The sequence below is a fragment of the Bombus fervidus genome, chromosome 4, assembly GCF_041682495.2.
Source record: "Bombus fervidus isolate BK054 chromosome 4, iyBomFerv1, whole genome shotgun sequence".
NCBI lineage: Eukaryota > Metazoa > Arthropoda > Insecta > Hymenoptera > Apidae > Bombus > Bombus fervidus.
This window is the reverse complement of record NC_091520.1, coordinates 16,695,176-16,719,297: the sequence shown is the minus strand read 5'-3', so window position 1 is coordinate 16,719,297 and position 24,122 is coordinate 16,695,176. Positions and strand designations below refer to the sequence as shown.

The 24,122-nt window shown below is 39.7% G+C and overlaps 2 protein-coding genes and 1 long non-coding RNA gene across 4 annotated transcripts in view; 2 read left to right on the top strand and 1 right to left on the bottom strand.

Moving 5' to 3' along the window:
- Positions 1-24,122, top strand: part of LOC139986983 (uncharacterized) — a 71,810-nt gene that overhangs the window by 20,177 nt on the left and 27,511 nt on the right. The window lies entirely within an intron of this gene.
- LOC139986275 (uncharacterized) lies at positions 10-2,344 on the bottom strand. The gene is made up of 2 exons (XR_011799605.1): positions 1,823-2,344; positions 10-565 (listed from the first exon to the last, which is right to left on the bottom strand). It is a non-coding gene; the product is annotated as an uncharacterized lncRNA (long non-coding RNA).
- Pits (Protein interacting with Ttk69 and Sin3A) lies at positions 9,375-24,037 on the top strand. Of its 2 annotated transcripts, none has more exons than XM_072002585.1 (5): positions 9,375-10,810; positions 18,142-18,350; positions 18,645-18,831; positions 19,134-19,378; positions 19,474-24,037. In XM_072002585.1, exons 1-5 carry the CDS (start codon positions 10,099-10,101, stop codon positions 19,612-19,614), a joined length of 1,494 nt encoding a protein of 497 aa, XP_071858686.1. In that variant the 5' UTR covers positions 9,375-10,098; the 3' UTR covers positions 19,615-24,037. The 2 variants fall into 2 exon arrangements, with proteins under 2 accessions (XP_071858686.1, XP_071858687.1); XM_072002586.1 differs by having other exon boundaries at positions 9,386-10,810; positions 18,142-18,293.

Sequence of the window (24,122 nt, the reverse complement as noted above, 5' to 3'; positions counted from 1 at the left end):
ATATGTATATGCAATAAAATTTAATTTTTAATTTCTTTTGAACTATACATGTACGATATGCGAGCAAACAATTGCAACAACTTAATAAAATAAAGACATCAACGCGACGAACGTATATAAATATAAAGCATTTCGTGAACATCATGGCATTCGGCCTGCTGCTAACTCATTCCTTTCCGCAAGAAGTATGAGTATGACCGTGTCATTATGGAACGCTTTCTCACGAGTCCTGACAAAAGAACACGTAAACGCATACACAACGTTCCATCCAAGTTCACAAGCCGACAAGTACATTTTCTCTTCGGAGGATACGCGAGGCTGCACAACGTGTATTACACGGAAATTAAGAATATTCATTTTTCACACGTCGACTTTTTCCTTCGTACGTACGTTAATCAACGTGCCGGCGTAGAAGATGGAATCGCAATACGTCTCGCATTGCCGAGAAAACAAAATGCGGCCTGTATTGGCCGTACACCCTTTTTCCGTCGTGGCGAGATTTATATGGTTTTGTCGTGCAACGATAAACTCGTCTAATCTTGCGCAACCATAAAGTAATAGCCACCTGTAACAGTATCAACCACGAGAGAAGAGTTAAAGGGTTAAGGATTAGAAGCAGAGACGCAGAAGCAAAACGATGTACGAGTACATATATTCGTGCGCTAAAGCATTTAGCCAAGAGATCGCGTGTAATACTTGCGACACACGCGAGTGCAGCATAGGACACGCGACATCGCGTTCCGGTCGTTTCATTTCGCTTCGTTCCGTTTCGTTCTGTTCCGTTCGCCCCACCTCGCGGCGTGCGTGTGCACCGATGTCACGCCATCACGCCATTAACCGTCCGGTGCAATATGCGCTCAGACTCAGACCATCGTCTCCTTCGTGGCATTGCCCCGCCATGCCATCGCCTTTGCGATAGCTATTACATACCCTGGCCGAAAGGAACAGACTGAGTTACGAGGCCAATGTGAACCAAGAATGCACAGAAATCAACCCAATCTTTTCCATGGTTTTGTCGCCAATCGCGCTTAAATTTCGACGAGACGTTAGGGTTGTAATATAAAAAATAATTGAAATATTTCTCAGTTGAGTTGTCAATGGATGAATTCCTATCGCTCCATAAGTGGTGCTGTAAATTTCATGGTAAAGGAAATCCATGTATATACATCTATGCATATAACAGGTGTGTGACCTGGCTGATCTAACCTATCCTAAAAACGAAACCGCGAGCCGTGTGGCATTAACGCGCACTGCGCGTAGTCGGAATACGATGTGATATTGACCGAGGCAGCAACTGTAGCGTGGCGAAGCACACTGCACGTCGAATCGCGTAGCACGAGCAAGAGATTGAGAGAAAGAAAAAGATAGAAACTATAGCATAAAGTAGCACGTCCCGCTGGATGACCGCGAGAATCGCCCGCCAAGCTGAAGTTTGTACACATACGAGGTGTGTGTGCATCAGTGACGAAAGAGAACGAGAGAAAAGCGCGTAAAATGCAGGACCAAGCTGCTACACAGTAGGGTTAACTCGGTCCGGTTCTGTGGTTCGAGCATGGTATTGAAAATGGGTGGAAGCGAGAATGAAACGCGAGAAAGAAAAGCGAGAAGGAGCGAGCGAGGGAGGGCGGAACTGTTCGGAAGAGAGATAGGATTTGCACGGAAAGGAAGAAAACTGGGGGAAGAAAGAAAGAGACAGTCGGGGGCCAGGGGGATGGGAAGGAGTTTGCACGCGGCGCGGAACCGGTTATGCTTCGTCAAGAGGTTAGGTAGACGAAGATAAAGGGGGGTAAAGGGAGGAAGCAGCTAACCAACGACTACATACGACGATGTCACCGCGTGTGTATTCTACATGCAGCCCGTTGCATACAGCTAACAGCAAATCCATCGACGCTGCGGCTCTCTGATGCGCGCGCGCGCGCGCCAGAGTTCGCTCGTTTTGTATCCCCACGTAACTACTCCCCCCTGGTCCCCTTCCCACGGTCGGTTACTCCTGTGCAACTTGCAGCATGACGTCACGCTCGTGTACGAGAAAACGAGATGAGCAACGCTGCGTAGGAAGCCTCGACGAAGGCGTACGAGAGACGAGCGGAGAGATGCTGCGCAGTCGGAACAGCAAGGTGCCTGACACAAGGCAATTTTTCCCCTTGCTCTCCTACCTCTCCTTATCCCTTCCCCGCCACCTTTTTCGTTCGCGTCCTCAACACGTTTACTCCCACTTCTCTCCTCCCTCTTTGTTCGGCTTTCTGGGTTATTTCTCTCATTCCCTCTGCCTGTTTACAAACACGCGTAAACTCGGCCGAATACATGACATCATCGCGCAATCTCGTGATGCCGACGAAAGGACGACGCGACGATGGAAAGACGACAACTGGTCTCCCCGTTCCCTTGGCGGCTCTTGCTTGCTGCTGCAGCCGCTGGCTGATCGATCTAAAAGCGACCCGCTGCTACTTTCATTTTCTCACGTTTCGCGTGTCTTCGACTCGAATCGATACCATGCTAGTTAGTCTAGCTTATCGCTTTGAAAAGTAAAATTCTGCCACATAAACCAAAGGTAAAACACATAATGTAACGATAGGAATAGCAAAGCGTAAATATTCGACATTAGTCAATATCACGTTCGTAGCAAATGGATCGGACGAATAATAAAATATTCGCGGGAGAATTGAATAAACCACCGCGTGTTGTGCCACGAGGAATAGTGTAACGCATAACGTAATGTAGAGTAACACCATTATCATCCTGCTCATCTCTACAGTTTGGTCTCGTGTCACGTACCGTCCGTGACTAGTAACAAGTAGACGAGCTATCGTGACGTCATCGTTATCAGTAGGGTACTGAATTAGGTCGTATATCGCGCGCATATCCTCTTCCCTTGGTCCATTTCGAACGGTAAACACAGCACAGGGGGTTGATTTAAAGGATCGCTCGTATTTCTGACGATTCTTTGTCACGCGAACTTGGATCCGTTGATTAAAAAAAGATATCGAACGTATGTTTTTCGTATTGTATTGTCTTTTATTTAGAAATTTACATTTCGAATGTAACATAAGGAAATTGTACCGATATAAAAATTTTCAAATCGTAGTTCTATAAAAGTTAAATACATTCATTTTCTTATTGTTTCTTGAAGACATACTGCTCCAAGAATACTAATTTATGAAAATAACAAAAAAACATGATACGCGTTTAAACAAAATAGTAATAATAATTAAACGACACTTGTACATTCTATAGATATATTATACACCATCCAAATTAAATCTCGAGAAATTGGCATGGCATTAGAATATCAACTTGATTTCGTACATTGTATTAATTTACAGAACGTTTCTTTCAACTGTTTATTTCGAATTGAAATGACTACAAAGTTATAATAGCCAGAGCGAGTAAACAACATGTACATACCACGATATTGTACGCGACGTTTAACCGTTTGAACTACCAATGAGGTCAAGGACACGAGCGAAGTCGATCTATGATATAACATTGTCTCCCGAATGCGTCTAATAAATGCTATAAAGAGCATGCCTGTAAGAGCATTCACAAAAATTCCAACATTTCACCTGAAAAGGTACATGAACCTCGACAGAAATAACCTAACGCAACCTCGGGTCAATATCGCAACGGACCCTTGAAGAACAGAGTGTTTTTAAGGTGGATAGTAGCGAGTGTGGCGCTGTTCAGGCAAAAGGTTAGTAGAGAAGCGCCGGATTGATTTTCTCTGGCCAGCGTACACTGTGACGTGACAGAATGATATTATCCGCTCTGAGCAACGTGCTGCTCTTTACGATCGAACCCGCACTAAAGGTACTCCTTCCATTATGAAACTACGACGAAAGTTTCCTCTTGATCTAGCGTACGTTTCTCGAATCGGTCGAACGGATTGAGAAACATGGAAAATTCATACGCTCGAGTATTATACGTAAAAGCTTTTATTGTCGATGTGAAACGTTTAAGAAACAAGTAAGAACTTTATTCGAATCTACGTAGAGGCGAAAGAGACTTTGAATTTCCGGCACATGGAGCGGTTTGACAACGTCGCATGATCTTTCGCAATGTTGCCAGCGCCTCCAGTGACGTCACAAGACATACGACTCCCGAACGAGTACGTAAAGCAGCTCGCCGGCAAAGCCAAACTTACGCTCGGAAAAGTACAACGCTCTCTTTGTTACTCGATAGGAATAATCGGAGATCGCATCTACCCGCTTCGTTTGCACTTATTGTTAGTGAAATGCAGAAACTACGTCCTCCACGCTCTGTGCCTGTATTCGCTTCGATAAAACCGTAGCTTCCAGAAAAATCTCCACGAATAGCATCGTAATTCACGAACCGATAATTATAGGTTATAATACGCTTCTTGAATTTAAGATCCGTTAAAGTCTTTAGTAAATGTATTCAGAGTGATTTAAGAAAGTATTTGAACGATCTTAGAAACTTTTTATGTACATATCGTACAAAGCATTTTGAAATCTTATTAGCACTGTAACGAGACGCGAGGATTATCGCATAGAAATTCTAACATATTCATTGAAGGAGCATACACTAAAGATCGTCAGAATATTTGAACAATCAACTATTCGTTATATGTATTAATAAGTCACAATATTTAACGAGATTAATTGCACGTTCAAGACTACTATTTATGCCGTATACCAATTTTGCATTAAATGCGTGTTTGTAATAAATATTTTGAAATCTCTATATACATTTTCGAATTGGTTTCAAACTTTGCTATTGTAATCACGATAGTCGCGTCTCGTTACACTGTTGACAAAATTTCGAAAAATTTCGTATAATGCACATAATATATTCATAAAAAGATTCCGTGGTAGGTGCCTGAATATATTCACGAGCCTTTATAAATCATTCTGAAAATCTTTATTATTTGTTACAAATATTTTTTACGTTTTATTACAAATTACAATACTATGCGACTACTTCTAGGGATCTTTTAACGATGATTTTTTGACGAATTTCAAGAGTTTCGTGGGAAATAATATACGAGGAATATTACGTACACGATCACGCCTTACGGTGTCGACGATTCGTGATGTTTTCCCGCGCAAGGAAAGAGAAGGTTAGCTCGTCGCGTTTTTGCGCGTTACCAACAGCGTAACAAACCACACCGTTAAGGAATCTTTAAATTCCGTTACGTAATGTTTCTGTAGCGATAACCCTATGACACGTACCAGGTGTGTCCGGATATTTATTCTCGACTTATATCATCAAATATTAAGTATTTAAGAAATTACGACCCTCCCTGTTAAAATTTTCGTTTGCACTGCTCGGCTCTTGTATCATCGGTGATAATCTATGAATGATACCAAGTGTTTTGCAAGATTGTAAACATAACATTCATTCACGTGACCAACCGCCTATTGAAAAAATCTTCCGTTCGAAGTAGATTACCAAGGATACAGATACCGCAAACTCTAGTAATGCGCGATATGTAAAACCATTTTTATTAGCAAGTATACTTTTTGAACGTTTATCTTTCTGTCCTATACATATCGTACATGTTCGTATATATGAATAGAAATTTTATCTCATAAACTAACTTTACCTATTTGACTCACAAAGATATTCGAACGCTTGCTATAGAAAATATTCATGGATATTTTATGTGCGTTTTGTGAAACATTTTGAAAATTCGCTGTCACTGTAACGAGGCTATCATTATTACATTATATTAAAATATGAAATCAATCAGAATTTAGAGATTACGACACATTCCTTGCAAATATATTCTTAATAAAAATCTAGTACATAGGATAAATAATGTCAACATACAAACAGCGCTAAATGTAGTTCCACTAAATATCGTTACGTAGTTAACACGATCGATACTTGATTATTCGAATATTTCGATGATTTTTGCGCAGTGTATGTTTACGATAAATGCCTCGTAACATTTATATACATTTACTTATTATATTTCGTTTCAAGTTGCACTAAAATAACGATGATCGTGGTATCTCATTAAAGAGCTGAATGAAATGAAATTGTAAAATATTTTGTATTACATGCATAATATATTCACTGGAAGTTTGTATAAGTGTTCAAATATTATCGTGAGTCACCGTACATGTTTTTCAGTAATCTCACAGTATTACGTAACGTTCGATGGTAACAAGAGACGTATCTATCCGATCGTACATCCACATAATTGCATTTCACTGCACTCGTGACGCTGTGCAGACAAATTAGAAATTAAAGCATATTAAAGAAGGCGTCATCGAGCCAGACACGTCTACCGCGTGTCTCGGCGAAGCGGAAATAATTTTGCAGCGCGTCGCGCTAGATAAAGTCGCCCTATCAGTCGCCCCTATGAAATATGGTAGCCTAGTGTGGCTGATACTTGTCGCTATTATGCACACGATATTTTTCTAAGTGTGCGTACCATCAATATGCAACGTGCCATGCAAAATTGTCGCACGAGTATACTCGGGAAAGTAATTATGTAAATCTTGCGCTGACACAGAACGTGGAAGGGTTAATGGATAAAATCGTATCATCGAGTGCAGTGACAAAGTTATTTGTCCCTTGTCTGTAAATAGATATTCGACGCGTTTCATGTGTTTCGAGAGATTAACGGTGAACTATTCCAGCCTTGCACATGGCCGTGTTATCGACAAACTGGTCGTATTAAAATTACCAATTGGCTAAATTTGCGGCCGGTTGTTTGACACACTTGCACGGATGCTTGTGCAAAGCATCCGGATACTTTAGTCGATTTTGTAGTAACAGTATGTGAATTTTACAAAAACGTACAAATTAATATCAAATAGAACAATCGGTTGACTTATAATCTATGATATTTATATGTACAATTTCATTTGTTTTATTATGAAAATTGTTGTTGTTACGTAAGAGAATTTATTAGTGCCGATAGCTCGTAACTCGCGACTCGTTAAATTTCGCTGATAATATTGGTTCAACCGTGCTGATCGAGTTGCAATAGTAGAAACTAATATACCTTCGAACGAAACTATGCGGTCATTCATTTTTCTCCGTTTCAGCTCGCGCAAATTATATAACGTTGCCGGTAAAATTTTTTGTCCGACTGCATCGCTGCATCTAAGCTTTGCGTTACGAAGTCATGTCGTATTATGATGTCAGAGTGATGTCATTCCTTTATAGATACACGATATTTGTACATCGTGTAAAACTTTGCGGTGAATATTATTAATAATTTGCAATTGCGTTTCTTTTTTTTTTTTTTTTTTTTTAACTCGTGGCAACGGAATAAATATGCATCTGCGCGCATACATAATCGGACGCTCGTATTCCTTGTATCGTGTTGAAACGATAGCAACACTTTTAGAATAGTCGAAGCGAGCTAATGAAAACGTCTACGTATAAACAACGCGATGTTTGTTAGTTAGAAATTTTGAGAATTTTCACCAGTGTCTGGTTATTTTTGACTTATGTGTACACGTGAAACGTTACTTCCACAGATTACGTGAATTTTTATCGCGTTTTAACAACGCAAGATATAAAATCGATTTCACCATCGCGTACGATGTTACAGATGACGAAAAGATACATACTATCGCGAGTGATACGGTAATCACATAATTTAATATTTCGATAAGGCGATACTATCTTATCGTACCTTTCTTTCTTCTTTTCTTCGCGATATCGTTTTTCAAGGGGATTAATTTTTCTATTTAAGTTGTGCAGGTATTACAAAATACCGTATAATATCTCTACTATCGGTACGATCAATAAAATTAAAAGTGGTGAGAAAGAGAGTTCAACGACATGGGTTTATCAATGGTCATCTGTAGAGGATAATCTGAGGTTTCATCACGCGCAGTTCGTCGTTGTAACGACAGCAACGCAGTCAATAACCAAACTATCTACTCTAGATGCCAAGCCTCCTGTGACCGTTATCTCGTATTCCCTTATCGCGAAAAGCCCGATAAAATGGCACGCCACCATTATGCGATCATTGGATTCGTATTATGGTATGAATAGCCATTGTTTATATCGTTTGGCTTAAGCAATTTCGTTTAATTGCATCCGAAGATTGCAATTCATATGCTTGCTCAACGAACCAAAGTCGTTGATCAACAACGATTATGATAAAGATGATAAAATTGGTGAATGGCGGCGTTAAGATTGCCAGGGAAAAAAAGGAGAAAATCGTGTCTACGATATCTCGTACAATTGCTTTCCAACGGAATCTTTTAAATTCTCAGTTTGTTATGTAAAAGATTAGGAAGGCGACAAGATTGTAAAATAAAAGTGAAAAATTATCAGTTGAATAGCTTTGAAAATTGGTTTGCGAAATATCCTATAAAATATACTATTTGGTATAAATGAAAATATATAATGCATAAATTAATATAGAAAATAGTAACACAGTTCGATTGTTCGGATAATGTAAAAGGAAAGCAAACTGAGAAGATTAATGTAATTGAATCTGCAGCGACAATTTGTCGAGAATGAAAAAGGCATGTTTTTAAATTCTAATTATTACGTAACGGTAGGTATAACGTAATGCTAATTATGTTATAAATATATAGCCGACTGGTTAGAACTGTATACACACTAGAGTCAGTTGTGAGGTAGTAACTAGCATTGCTATACGTGTTTGTGCGTTATACTGTCTCAGTTAAGTACATTAACAAACATCGAGCACAATTAGAGCGTAATCGGATTTTAGATTCCAGTTCATATTCTGTTAATTAAACCAACAAGGACGATATACAGTTGTATCTCTTAGTAGGCGCCATTTTACCAGGCGAACTAAAAATCCAGATACTACATGCAGATTAGAATGGGTGGAGCCCTTTTCAATTTTTCTACGTGCACGTACATGTGCATACGTGCGTATATATGTATATGTGTGTATATATATATATATATATATGTACGTATAATACACCAAAAGATCGCGACGCGAACTCGAATTAAAAACAGTAACAAAAGTAACCTGCAGGAGGTATCCAGCCGGCTGAATAATCGTCGGTTTTAATCCCCCAATAAATTATAAGATCCCATCCATATTCAGTAAAATCGAAGAGTAGTTCGTTAACAGCATTTTCTCGAGTGTAAAGTGGACCTCTCGTTGCGAAGAGTGGGTACGGAGCGCGAGTGCGCGCGCGTGTTATCGTCATCTTTTTTTCCTCGGTTCTCTCTTCCCTCTCTGTCTCGCTTACTCTATGTTCGCGTTCGAGTCCCGGTCGCTGACTACGTGTCCCCTAGGGCAGGCAGCCGGTACGCATGCGCAGCTTCGCGATTATGACGTCATGCACCATGACGCCACAACGCCCGATTGGCGGAGCGCGTCGTAGCCGCCGTTGTGTCGTCGTCGTCGCGTTGTCGGACAGCGGTGCGCGGAGAGGCGAAGCGGGGCCGAGGAAAAGGCAGGGACCGGCGAGGGGGGAAGAGAGCGACACCCGTAGCTCCGCTTTACCGCCGCATTCTCGAGCGTTCGTCTCCTCGTACGGCAACCAGGCGAGCGAGAGCACGTCGTCGTGTCGCGCGCATACCATTATTTCGTGTCTCGTGTTCAACCTAGAATACGGTTTCTATTGTATACATATCGTACGTTCGCGCATCGGTGCTAATGGCGGTTAGTTGTTAGTCGGCTTTCGATTTACCACGAGAGTAAGTCGGTGGTAAAAATATCTGGCGTCCGAGTAACGTGTTCTTCTTTTTCTCAGCTCCGCCTTTACGGCGCGTCGCTCACTTCGGGCGTTGTTAATACGCGCTCGCTGAATTCCCGGCGTAATAACCGACAAACAATATATCGGGCATCGTTTTCTCGTCGCCACTCGATCCATGTAGTTTTACGAAACCGAAGTGGAAAGGAAACGTGAAAGACGCGGTGGGAGTATAATTCAGTGATTTCTCTGCGAGTGAAGTTGATTTTTGACCTAGTGTTTATATGCGGTGACTAGCGCAATCTCTCATGCCAAATATGCTATAAAACCGATACTTTGTGCGTCTCGATAGTGCGTGAGAGATACGTAAAAAAGAAAGAAAAAGAAACAGGATAGTAGACGTGGATAAAGTGGATGTGAGTGATACGTTTTGTAACGTTGTGACGATTCGGCGGAGTACTCGCGGACGAAGAATTCGAGCAAAATGATGGGAAAGAGAACGCAGTGCTACTTGTGCGATCTGCCCAGGATGCCCTGGGCGATGATCACCGAATTTTCGGAACCCGTATGCCGCGGTTGCGTGAATTACGAGGGTGCCGATAGGATAGATGCAGTATTGGAATCGGCCAAGCAAATGAAAAAGGCACACGGATTCCACGAAGCCAGATCCTCCACATCGAAAACATATAGAACAACTGGACACACTGAACACAACGGCGGTGCTAATTTGGATGTTCTACCGATACAGAATACCGGACAGAATCATTCGAGGCATCACAATATCACCGGTTACTCGCAGCTTCATCATCGAAATTCTATCACAGAATTTAACTCAGGGTCGTCGAGACAGCAGATTTCTCGGCAACACGAGGAAACTCATGAGATAGCGAATGGCATGAGGAGTAATAACGTGAGAATCCCGAACGCCCACCTAGCCGCGGTGGCGCATCACGTGAACCTCAGCCACAACAGAGGCATCGCACAGCTCAAGCGAAGTATTTCCACTATCGACGAGGACGAGCATACAGACAAGAGGCTCACGTTGGAGGAGCAACATTCGGTCAGGCCGCCATTGACCAGAGGCGATTCTTTGCCAGCTGTAAGCCTTGCCGTCAGTTACGTGCAGGATAGAAACAAGGAGAAGCATCCTGTTAGAGCGCCCAGTTTTGAGACCGCCACTACATTTAAGACCAATGGTGAGTTACACGCAGAAGAAACGATCCGGCTACTCGCGTGTTATGGACGCGTTTCCGCTTTCAAATCTGCTAGTAGTCTCTTCGCCATCCTCGATTTCGACCAAGAATTATTTATGGCTGCAATGTTTATTTTTATAGAAGTTATATAGTTACTCTTATTGGGCATAGATATATTGTTTTACGAGGAATTAGATATTTTGGAAGACAGATGAAATATTCTTCCCAGTAATGTTGTTGATATTTATAACCATCCAAGATGCATGTAACATTATTTTAACCGGGCATCCCGATATTACGTCTCAATTGGTATCGTTCTGTTGTAATTGACCCACAAGACTTTAGCATCAGTTGCTTCATCTCGGAATACTTCGATCTAATTTCTATTGCATATTTTACGTCACAAAGACCATTAATAACGTTTATCGTGTAAAATTGAAAATATCAAAATTAAATACCGTAAAACTACGTATAACCAAAATATAATCTCCGTTTTCTATGGTCTAGTAACACCGATTGCCGGTTATGTCGAAATTAAGGTATTGGAGTTTCTTCCATTTTGAAGCAGATGCTTTTTCTTGGTTGCTCTTATCGGCTGGTAGTAAAAATAGGTAAACGTTTGGTCGTGCGCGTGGCCATCTGGCACGGGAAAGGAACCGCGTGTATGAGTTAAAAGACACAGCCTTTGGGCTTCGGGGAATCATCCGCGCCGCAGTAAAAGGATGATACATCTTCCTTCTCTCTCTCTCTCTTCCTCCCACTATAAATCGGACGCGCGTTGCCTTGCGGCCTCCGAGTCAGCGCGCGTTTTTCTCTCTTCGTCTTTCCTTCGGCCAGTTCCTTCATTCTGGACGAACGGCAGTCGTCCAAACGCGTATAAAGGAGACGTACGTTGAGCACGTGATGGGACGACCAAAAGATACACCGAGTTGCCGTGCCGTACCGTGCCGTGACGTCCAATCGAATGACGTCACTCAGTATATTTAGATACAATGAATGAGTCCGTTGTTGCTCAATACAAATCTCATCGACCGTCGCAAACATTTTACAAATGTAATTTCGCTCCTGGATCGTAACCAGTCAGATATGACAAATCTCTTTAAAAAAAATGTTGACCACAGACTGTCAACGTAACCTTCTATTTTATGGAATAAACATGTATATCTGTGATGACCGGGCAAAACAATGTACATAAGATCTATTAAGTCTTGCAGAGAACTATTTATAATCTTTAGTGCAATGTAAGATCAGCATTAGATTTTTGACATTCTATTAATAGAATTTCAGGTAAGAGAATGTTAAAGAAGTGAAACTGACTTGTACTAAAAGTATAAAGAAAAGACCAACAATTTGGGATATAATATTAGCGTATTTATATTGCTCTTTTGTCGAACATACATTTTCCAACTGTACCGAATATTATACGTATAGAAAGTACAATTTTTGTGGAAAAAATCGTTTCTTTTTCCTGTTGAAGTACCGCGTCGTTACAATACTTTCAAAAACCGGTTCAACTTGTACGCGATATATTTTACCTTTTTTCGCGACTGCACCGCGAAGGTAACTGTAGCGTGGCCCCCTTTTTTCTTGCGCTCCTTTCCGTCGTACGTGGCTCATTGACGAGGCGGGTTGACGATGCTCGAGTCCGAGGTTCGCGTTTGCTGCGCCCGTACGTACTACGTATGTATACCTACGTACAGCCGGGGTGACCTTGGTCATCGACCGTTATTTCGACACTGGCCACTTTCTAATTCGACCTTAACGCGCGTGTGTGTTTACGGTTATCGAATGGTGGTTCGCTGCAGTCACCGAGGGAGGCCATCTGTCTTGTCGCCTCGCTCTTTGCTATAAATATTTCTCTTACGCCGAACAAAAGTTTAGTATCATTCTCATCGTTTCCCGAAACAATACACTGATTTATCGTTGCTTCAGCTAAGAAATAGAGACGAATAACTCGGATCCAATATTATTCACCGTGTAATTTCTTGCTAGAGAAATGCCACTTTGATCGCTATTCGTTGAAACGTCCACAGTAAATTGTAATTTAACAGAAATATATTTATTATATTCAAAAGGATGATCATAAGATATATATCTGATTTTATTCGCTGAGTAATAGATAATAGGAAAGAATCGGTAGCGTAATGGATCAGTGTCAGCGCCGTTATCGAACTTCAACAATTTTCTCCATTACCGATCTTGAGACGCTTGTTACCGGTTGAGTTAAATTTAAATTAGCGATTAACGGTCATCGCGGCGGCCTAAAACGGATTGGAAAACTGAAGAAACCATTCGAACAAATCTAACGCTTTCTAAAAACTGTCTTACATAAAATAACCGTAAGAAATACTTGAATCGAACGATCGGGACTAGATTTGCTAAGAGTGGAGGAAACACGTAAATAGCTGTCTGTAAAGAACATTACAGAGGATTCGGATTAGTAGCGAAAGATAAAAATCTGGTTTACTGTTTGTCGATATTTGTAAATATTTGAATTGCCGCCTAAATAGATTCGGACCTACGCGTGAAACTATATCAAATTCAGAGCGATAACGACGGATATTCTGACGACTTACTTCTGTTTCCCGAACTTATCTAATCCTTTTTTTGTCCTTAGTAGTAGCGTTTCCGTTGGGAAGACAGGGTTCCCGTTTACGTACGCATGTTTCGATAAAAATAGATTAGCCGCTGGCAAAGATTATAGTCTGGAAATAAACGTGGATTTTCCGAAAATTTTTGTAAAATAGAAAACCAGCTTTCCTGCTTGTTTTAATTTTTATATCGTAGAAAGTACTTTTTACGACCTTAGTAGAGGTTAGATTAAGTTGCTATTAATTTACTTGTAGAGTCTAGATGTCTCTTTTAAAGTTAATTCTGGTACTTTTTGAAATTGTTTTTACGTAACTATAAATTTATTGCAAATAATTTATTTTTCTATATAGCTAATATTGAAATTAATTTTTAAGTACATATAGGAAGTTACTATATTTTAGTTATTTTCATAAACGTAGAGAGTATCGCAAGACGTGACAAACATTATAATATCATTCTCGTGTGTCCTTATCGTATTAAAACAGTCGAGTCGGTATAATCCTACTGGCAATTATCTGACCGTTCGTGTGATATTTTCTCTCTCTAGCTATTTAAATTTATTGCTCATTTCACTCTATGTGTGTCCGTTACGTTCTCTCCCGTCACTCTGTGCCTCTTCAAAGAGAGTTAACGTACATTAAGCACTGCTATTCTCTTTAATGAAGAGTGAACGCGTAAAATTTCATAGATATATCCGACAAAGAAATAACTTATATCAAATAAATAACAGCCTACCTGTGGAATTAGAATTCTGGTTTAATATATATCTTTATTTCGTTTCAAACTTCCTAACCTCTCAATTGATAAAAACGAATTAGCTCTTCACTTGAAAGAATTATTCCGTTTTAAGAATTCATTCGTTTACTTATATTCATGTAAATTACTATTTTCAACATTTCACGTGTATATTTATATTAACAATTTTAAGATTATCAAGATTAATAAAATAAAACAGTTGATAGGTTAGTATGGTCATCGTTCATCGGTTTTTAGAACGATATCACGTCCCGAAAAATAGTTATCGATTCTTCTCGTCGTTCGATGAGTCGTTTTAGAATATACGCGTAGCCACGTATGCGTTCATACGAGAGAGAGAGAGAGAGAGATGGATGAGAAATGACAGGCTGTCAGCAACGGTAGTAACCGAGTAACGAGAGCAGCAAGCTTCAATCGTGTGTCGCAATGATCGCCACGGTTCGCGGTTCTCGACTATGCTCGATCGATCGCGTACAGATAGAGACATGTATACATCGGCTCCGTCCTACGTCACTGGACGAGTATCGCGTTCGTGTGCACGTCTCTTCTCGCCATGCCATATACAAGGTGTTGCAAAATACGTGACAGAACTTTAGTCTCATACGATATCGATAAAGACGTTATAGCTATCTATTTGGCGTATTACTATTCAATGGTTTTCAACGTTACTTTGCATAAATAACGAAATAAACAAATATATATTTGCTTTTATTTGTCCTCTGTTACCACGTAGTTTCCGTAGTTTACATAGCACGTAGTGAGGTCATGTGTTATTGAAATAATTAAATATTTCGATCAGTTGCAAAGCTAAACCGCATTGTTTTTCTCGTTTCACGACCGATTCATCAAGGTTAACTTGAAGCTAATAGAAAACATAACCTAAAGCTGTGTTCTCACTGAAGCAACAATGAGAAACTGTTTCCTGTTATTGCTGCACATCCTAAACAATACTTACTACGTAAATACTTACTGCTACTTGTAAAAACATTTAGTCCTCGATCTTTTATCTGGATCTATCCGGACGATAACAAGCAACAGTGACTTTTATCATTGGCAACAGAAACAATGTGATTTTCAAGGAACATGGAACATTAACACAAAGTATTAAATTATTATTTCAGTGAGGACGTAGCTTTAAAATAAACATTTCGGGACACTCTGTAGAGAGACGTTAGTCGTAAATGCGCGCATTGACGGCGTCAACTACGCGCTGGGAGGGTCATACTTTCGAAACAAGGCCACTATAGTCGACCGGTTAGCTGCGATATACAAAGCACAGAGTGTGACTAAGCCGGCCGCCTACGTGCATCATGCGATGTCTGTTACAAAACCGCGCATGCGTTTTTCTCGGGTCGGTCGCCCCTCTTGCTTCTCCTTATTCCGTGACCATCGTTCTCTTTCGTTTCCTCCGGTACAGCAGGAATCATCGCTGCTACGTTTCTTCGTGTACGATTCAAGAGATAGATAGAGAGCGGAGACGCGCCAACGGTCCTTGCTTCTATCAGAGTCGTCACGGAAAAGTACCGGTCACACATCTTCTCGATGGCAGACCACGCTCTAGTCGAGATCTCGGTGACTCGTATTCCTGTTTCTCTTCGTGGTGGGGATAGATACGTGCGGATGCTGCGTTCCACTGGAATATACAGGATCGTCGGTGGATATAGTCATCTGAGATATCGCGTGTCACGGTCCTCCGTAGAACGTGACGAAACGATACTTCTTTCTTAATATCGATCCGTTCGCTTATCTGTTCGTACCAGGGGGAATGCGTTTCTTCGTATGTGGGTTCGGAAACGCGTAAACATCTTGCCAAGAAAAATAACGAGACACGCGATAACCGAGAAGTAGCACGTTGTCGGCTGAATTTCGTTGCGTAGCGCGGTTCTTGATAACATCGTACGTGGAATGGCAGAGTAAAGTTGTGAGATTGTCGCCGTTCTGAAATTGCCTTATTCGTGGAAGCTTATGGATTCTAAGTACGAATAATCAGTGTTGGATAAAGAAATTCCTTTCGCTTGCATTTTTCTGTCCTTTATTTTTGTGGAGTTATTCGTACGAAATACATATTCGTATAAATATCAACTATATAAAAAATTTGCAATACTTATATTTTTTGAGAATTAACAATTTTGTACAGGTAATATTTTTATCAATTTTATACGCATATACTCTATTGTATCATAAATGATGTATGTTTAAAAACAGAACGTATTTATGTTACAACCTAGTGTATGTTATTGCGCTTTGGTAATACATATTACGAGTGTCAACAGCAGTAGATAGGAGCGCCATCAAATAAAGTGTATCCAGTGGAGAATATGTTTGTCTTTTGTTTGTTGACCTTTCTTAACGTATAATCGATTAAGTAAAAGAAGAACGCACTTTTAAATAAGGCAACGGATCATATTTTCATGAAATATTAAATTAACTATCGGTATGCGTGTTTGTTATTTTAAGGAACATATTTATGAACATTGACAATGTAAAATAGTATTGTGGTATCACACGGTAATTCATAACCTAGAATATTTTTTACTAATTAATATTATTTTAAAGTATTTCAACGATGCGGTCACCACCCAAAATTAATATCCAAAATTAATTTTAAACTAAAGAAATATTTTTAATTATAGCAATAATAAAGAGAATATAGTAGACTGAATTCATAAAAACTTCAATTATTCCATACGTTTATCTTTTATTTGATATGTCGTCTCCATTTTGAAATACTTTTTTTTTGCGGTTAGGTTTCCGTTATTTAAATCTCAATTCTCATGTAATTACAATCAAATTATTTCACTATAACAAAAATAATAATATTTTTTAATCGATGTATTGAAAATTCGAAAGTTAATTATTATATAGACATTTTGAAATATTTCTAATTCTAGTTGAATTATAATTGTACAGTTATATTGGTATTTGCGTTTGTATTTTGGAATAATATTAATACAAGTAAAAGTAATTACTGTAACATATATTTCATAAAAATCCCAAGCATTTTCTACGTTTATCGTCGAACGATATATTGAAAATTCGAAGGCCAACGAGTATATGATATACAGTATCGATGTAATCGTACAGTCATATCTATACTATTGATAAACGTACAGGTAACACGCGTATCGCGTGTTAATGATTTTATCGTTGAAAGTGACCTAAGAATGGTATAGAAACGGTTCGTAAACAATATCAAAATGCGTAACCTCGCGATGTGTCCTGTAAACTGTAAGTGGTATTATATCGAGGTACGAGAATGCTCGATATTCCTTGGTGTAGCATCAACAATCGCGCGCTCATGAAAGCAAATAAGTCACGAAAAGCACTTCGTATACAGCTGGCGACACAGATGGCACGTCTTGTATGTGTCGTTCGGTAGACGATCTCTCGTGGAATATCAATTTCACGCTAACGTTCGACTTAACCTATTGGACTTAACGGGCAGCAGCTGTTTCGATTTGGTTGTAGACGCTTGGAAATCGGTCGAATATCCGTGTGTCACTATTGTCAGTCTATTTATAAAGATCCAGGAACGAGGCTTGTCTGCCCTCGATGCGACCAACGAATGACAAAAGTACACTCGTTTCAATTAGCATAATCACACGACGTTGTCCGTGCTGTTCTATGTAGAGGGGAAAGAATATCTATTTCTGTCTTCCAATGATCCATTGAAATCTCTGCTCTTTTTATACGATGATGCTTGTAGGTTATGTTAGATAATTTATTCCGCGTGAAATTTCGTATTTTCGACAATCGATAATCGTTCGGTTAGGTTAGGTTTAATAACATAGAATAGAAAGTGTTATTAGAGTCTCTGTTCTTATACGACGATGTTTATAGGTTATCTTGAATAACTTGAATTATTTCGAACGAAATTTCTTTTTTTCGCATTCAGCAATCGCTTGGTCACGTTAATTTTAATAGTACGTATAGAATAGATTGTGTTATAGTAATAGCAAAAATGTTAATTAATGATCGAATTTCAGGGGCATACGTTGGTCCGTCTATCCCATTGGCACCAGCGAATGTGGCGGCAAACGGTGGAGGGTCTCCTCTTCGCCCGCGAACGAGCCCTCCACCACCGCCGCCACCGGCGCAGGAAGCCTCCAACGATAATCCACAGACGAATCATCACCAGGTAATCAAGCTCGAAATGTTAACGACCGCGTGCGAATACATCTATGAGGATAACAATGTTCGTCTAAGGATTCATTATTTTTTGCTATTTATACGTTTAACTCTCAAGTGACATCGTTGGATCGCGAGACGATTACATTTTTGCTTAGGTTACTTGAATTTTCGATATTAAGCTTTAATTCGTTTCTCACACTATCATATAAAATATCGTATACAAGTTGAAACGAAGCGTAGGCTAAAATTAAGTAATTTAACCTAAAATCTTGACGATCATGTACGATCTAACGATATCATTTGGAGGTTATATGTCGCTCTATCCGATATATATACTGAAAGGAATGTTGTGTTTTAGGGTTCGACAAATGGCCCGTCACCCATGGCTGCGCTCATGTCTGTCGCTGACAACTTAGCGTCGCCGGAATCAGTGCCACAGCCACCGAATAATCCGAGTCCGACCAGTAGAAGCCCACCGACCACGGCCACGAACGCTCAGCAACGCAGTGCTTCCAGAGGATCGCAGCATAGCCCGAACAGTTCAGGTAATTATGTCTGTTTCCTTTTTTTCTTTCTTTTTTTTTCGTTTAAATCCTCAACTAGTATTTTTGGTGGTAGTATACGTTATATTTTACGCATTGCAAACCACCAATGACATTTATTTCGTACGATATACAAATTAAAATCATGTACTTTAAGGTTAAATAATTGAAGTTAGATCTAATGTAAACTATGTGTTCGTCTACGATCCAATGGTACAAATTGAGGATTAAATGCCAATTACTATCGCGCATAAAATTGGTAGAAATACGTTAAATTAAATTGTGCGTATACTAATCGATTACAGGATCCTCGGGTAGGAGATCTAATGGTTCGAGGCACGTGTCGTCGACGACTGTAACAACGTCATCGGAAGGAGCAGTTGCCCAAGTTACCGGAGCCGAACAAGTACCAGCGCCGATATTAAAATGCACCCTGTGTCAAGAACGCCTCGAGGACACGCATTTTGTTCAGTGTCCCAGCGTGCCACACCACAAATTCTGTTTCCCTTGCAGCCGAGAGAGCATAAAGAGACAGGGTGCTGGCTCAGAGGTGGGTTTCCGACTGAAATATCTATTCTGCATCTAGAACGAACGATCGTCATTCGATGTAACGACCCAATTTCACGTTAATTTCAATCGTTTCAGGTTTATTGCCCAAGTGGAGAGAAATGTCCACTGGCGAACAGCCAAGTGCCATGGGCGTTTATGCAAGGCGAGATAGCCACTATCTTGGGCGACGATACCACAGGCTCTGGGCTTAAAGTAAAGAAAGAGAGAGAAACCTAAAGATTCTCACGCTGTTTTAAAAACGGGGCTCAAATTTTGCACCCTCTTTGACGAGGGTTAATCATGGTGGAACCGTGAAGGTTCAACCAAAAAATACTTTTTGGTAACGGTGATGATACATGTTTGGCGACGATATTGCCAACGTTATTCGATTCGAGCCAAAGACGTTGTCGGTGTAAATTGGAATTAATAATGAAGTTGTTGTCGGGGAAAGTGGACGATTTTTTTCAGCGGCACGTTTCGCTGGGTGTTCTGTTCACCGAGACAACCGATTGTTTCGATCGATTGTTCGTTCATCGATCAATTGTTTTTGACTGGTCTAGAGAAGAAGTCTTTGGCAATTTTTGACATGCTGGCGTCGGTCCTGCACACGTGTATATATGGGATAATCATAGAACGGTTAATGCGCGAGGAAATAAAAAGAAACAGACGTGGTTTTTGTCGAATATGTACGAATAAACGTTGAAAGAAAACGCGAGAGAGATTTTGTGTCCGGTTTGGGTTTGTACTTAGACTCGATCGCCTTTCTTTATTATTTCTTGTGTCGCGAATGTTCTCGCGTTTTTTTGAAACACTATACATACAGAGACTTTTTGCACGCGCGCATGCGCGCATACACACATACACACACACACAGGAAATCGAGACACTTACATATGTACACATAAAATACATTATGGTAACACAACACGATACCATTAAAGTCAGGCGGTTGTATTGTACTTTATTTTTATTCACGCTATCGCGTGATCGCGGATTAACCGAAGTCGAGAGTATCGCGCTTCGGTGTTCTCTGAAACTTATCGGACAAGTTTCCGATCGGTCGTCTTTTTCTAATCTTTTATTTGTATACTCTTTCTATTACTACACACTCATTGTATGATAGAAGACAAGAAAAAAACATTGCGGACATATTTAGACCCAGCGTACGGGTTTTCTGTACATTGTGTATATGTGTACATACCACGTTATTAATAAAACTTATGGATTAAAGGAGTAACCAGTTTTAAATGTACAAAAGGAGGAAAACTTACATTCGTTTTGCGTGTTATTCTATTAAATTATTTTTCTTTTTTGTTTCTCTTTTTCTTTCTTCTCGAATCATTTATAAGGAAACAAGAACCGTACGTTCAAACCATTGTAGGACGTTCGAGCGCATTTTGTTCAATTTTCCTCGTCATTTTCTCTTTTCCTTTTCGTTCTTTCTCGTTTTTGCGAAAAAAAAAAAAAAAGAAGATCGCGAATTCTCTTCATAAGACTCGTCTGGTGGTATCCGAAATAAGAAAACACACGAGAGAGGAGAGACACATCGTTCTTATCCAGTCATTCATTAAAAGAAAAACAAAAACAAAAAAAAAGAAAAAAAAAAGAAAAACGAAAAAAAAACAAAAAATAAAAAGACGAATCGGTATCCGATTGTGTAACGTCCACTTTCGCCTTTAGTTAATCGCTAGACTTTAAGTGAGAGGGCCTTTTGGTTTTTCATTTTGCCAATGAAAAAGGTGATGCCCGTCAAATAGGAACCATACACTCGCTATTGTCTCTAAAAACGTAAAAAAGAATAAAAAAAAAAAAAAAACGAAAAAAAGTAAATAAATAAGTAACGAGAAGCAAAGAAAGCGAAAAAAAAGTGGAATGGAAAGAAACGAAACGAGAAACTGAAAAATATATAATGCAAGCATACGTTGTTCTCTTGCCGACGTTCGAGGAACCTGTCGCGAGTTTTGTCCGCTCCAAGCGAGACGGTCCCTCGGACGCGAACACATACGGCTCCTTTTTGTATATATTTGTACAAAACGGATTTGGCACAATAAGCGAAGAACGGAGCGGCGAAATCGCGCGAAATCGGAAACAATCATGCGTTCGCGTAGCTCAAGTTCTAATCCAGAGACGATGCATGCATGCTTCGTACTCTGTTGTTGGGACTCTGATTTCCGGCGGAACTTGAGGAACACAATCGTTTCTGTTGGTCAACGGCGCTCTTTTTTTCGAATTACACGTTGCTTCGACGCGGTGATCGCGATCGAAGTAGCCAAGTGTAGTAGAGGCTATCTGCGTTAGCGTAAGCGAATTTATTGTACCGGAGTACAGGAGTGCAAAATCGACAAGAGAGTGCGAAAGAATGAGTGACGAGATACCGCGGAAAAGAGCAAAAGATGGATTTAATCCTTTTGCTACGATATACCTTTGCAACTTTAATGTCTTAACAATTTTTTGGTACACAGAACCGAGCAACTTTTGTCGACTGTCTCTAGCGTATTGGATCGTCGATCGGTGTTAAACTAACTTCTTTTTATATCATTCTTGGCTTCGGAAAAATTTGGAAAAATTCCAAAGTACTTGTCAATGTCTATCAACATAAAAAACTGTAAGTTAACGCGATGGTTATTTCAAGCGTAAAAAGTACTTGTTTGGTAGAACGTATTTTTGACAAACTAATTATACGTTGAGAAATGAAAATAAATACGACGTTTAGGAGTAGGAGTGTAGGAGTTCGGTAGTCAAAAGAGTATAAGAGAAAGTAGAAACGATTCTGTACCGTAGAAGATTTCTGTATACGCTTTCGGCAAATTATAATTCGATGATTAAAGGCTTATCGTAGCGAAAGGTTTAAGAGAAAAAGGGAAAGACTATAGGGGAGCGGAGAATGCAAGCGAACGAGAATGGAGGAGCCGAAATTGAAAAGAGCACAATTGATCGTAGCAATACTTACAGAGGCTGTACATGATACTTTTTAGTCCGAGGCAGGTAGTTCTCCTACCTTCGATATCAAAGTTAATCGAATCGCTCGTTCAAAAAAAAAAAAGAAAAAAAAAGCAAAGGGTTTATTATACGATCTATCCCATTTTTGCAAAAATGAGAAAATGTTCATAGAAAGCGAAAGAGGATAACTGGCGAAAAAGTGAAAAAGAAAAAAAAGAGAAGGCTCGCTATAAAAGAAAGGACACAGTTCTTCGCGCAGATACAACCTCCTGTTGTCGTTGTATTCCGTTCGTTTCTCCTCGTATTCCGCGATTTTGCGAACCGTCTTTTACTCTCTTTCTGTCCGAGCGATGTAATATTTTTTTTCCACGTCACATTTAGCGGACTGAAAATTACGGCGATGCGAAGGACAATTACCGATCGCAATAACGTTACGAAGATACATCGTGTATGTATTTTGTTGGTGAAAATCATTTCAAAAAGTTTCGATATATTGTTTAAAATTAACCGAGCGTTAAAATTATTAATTTCTCGAATGAAAATGTCAAACCGGAGAAATTGAACGAGCGGTTTTGTCGACAGATGTAAGGAAGACGAGCAAATAGAATTTAGAAAATTTTCATTTACATCGCTATAACTTTCAGGCCGCTGTTTCTAGAAAAATCGATTTGTTACGAGTTAACCCGAGAGAGCCTTTATCCTCGATAAATGCATCGATACAATAAGTACCATTGGTCGTCGAAATCGACCGTCTAAGCGGCGATCGTTTGCTCTTTTTGCTGTCCGTTTTGCTGTCTTTCGCATTGTTCGCGCGCGATCGTTTTTCTCAAACGCTTGCTCAATTTCCGATTACTATTTTTGGACGACGTTTTGCGGAACAAACGAAGAATATCGGTCGAAGATAATCGACGTACGAATCCGTTTATTGTTCCCTCAGGCAGTGTGTGTGTATGCGTTGATCTTTAAGCGAATATAGCAAAGGTTTCTACCTTACTTTTTTCTCCTATTATTTTTCTTCTACTTTTTTTTTTTTTTTTTTTTTGTTAATTTTTATTTTATACCGTGTCCGTCGGCCAGATGAGCGAAATTGGAAATGCACAAAGGAAACGATCGTTTCGTTGCAGCAACAATAATATTAATAATGACTGTTTACACTAATCTTGGATAATTATATAGAGTTTAGAAATCCGCCCCTTTTGCCTGTCGCATTTTGCATTCGCCCAATTTCATTGTCGACGACCAAAAAGAAAAGCCAGCAACTTTCTCGTCAGACGTCGTTTTTCCCCATTTTTCGTTTCTTATTCCGAACGAAACCAAGATGCATCAAGAACGCGCAATCTTCGTTCCAGAGACGAATCAAAGAAAGAAAAATAATGTATTATATATATATATATATATACTGTACGAATCATTACGAGCAGAGTGTGTTTCTCTCACAGCTGTACCTTGTTCGTTCCGTTTGATTTCTTTCCTTTTTTTTTGTTTTTTTTTTTTTTGTTTTTTTTTCTTTTTTCTATCGATTATTCTCTCTCTCATGATAGCTACACAGCAGAAGTACACAGGAAAGCGGAAGTAACGAAATAATACGTCGAATAGCAATTGTAGTAGTGGATAATGAAATTTTCTAGTATACCATACCTCGAGGAACGCGTAAACACTATACTGTTTATCGTATGTATGCAACATGCAAAAGCAAAATATATGTGTTGATGTGTAACAATTGTGCGTCCTCTTTCCTACCATTCTTCCCAATTGTTTCTCATTTATTACATGTAAGCAAGTATTTACAGCTATAGTTTCCTTTC

Excerpts from the sequence above, each read along its gene's own strand:
- Pits (XM_072002585.1), top strand. The coding sequence starts at position 10,099 with ATGATGGGAAAGAGAACGCAGTGCTACTTGTGCGATCTGCCCAGGATG. Across the intron at positions 10,811-18,141 it reads CACTACATTTAAGACCAATG|GGGCATACGTTGGTCCGTCT; the intron begins GTGAGTTACACG and ends ATCGAATTTCAG. Across the intron at positions 18,351-18,644 it reads ACATCTATGAGGATAACAAT|GGTTCGACAAATGGCCCGTC; the intron begins GTTCGTCTAAGG and ends GTTGTGTTTTAG.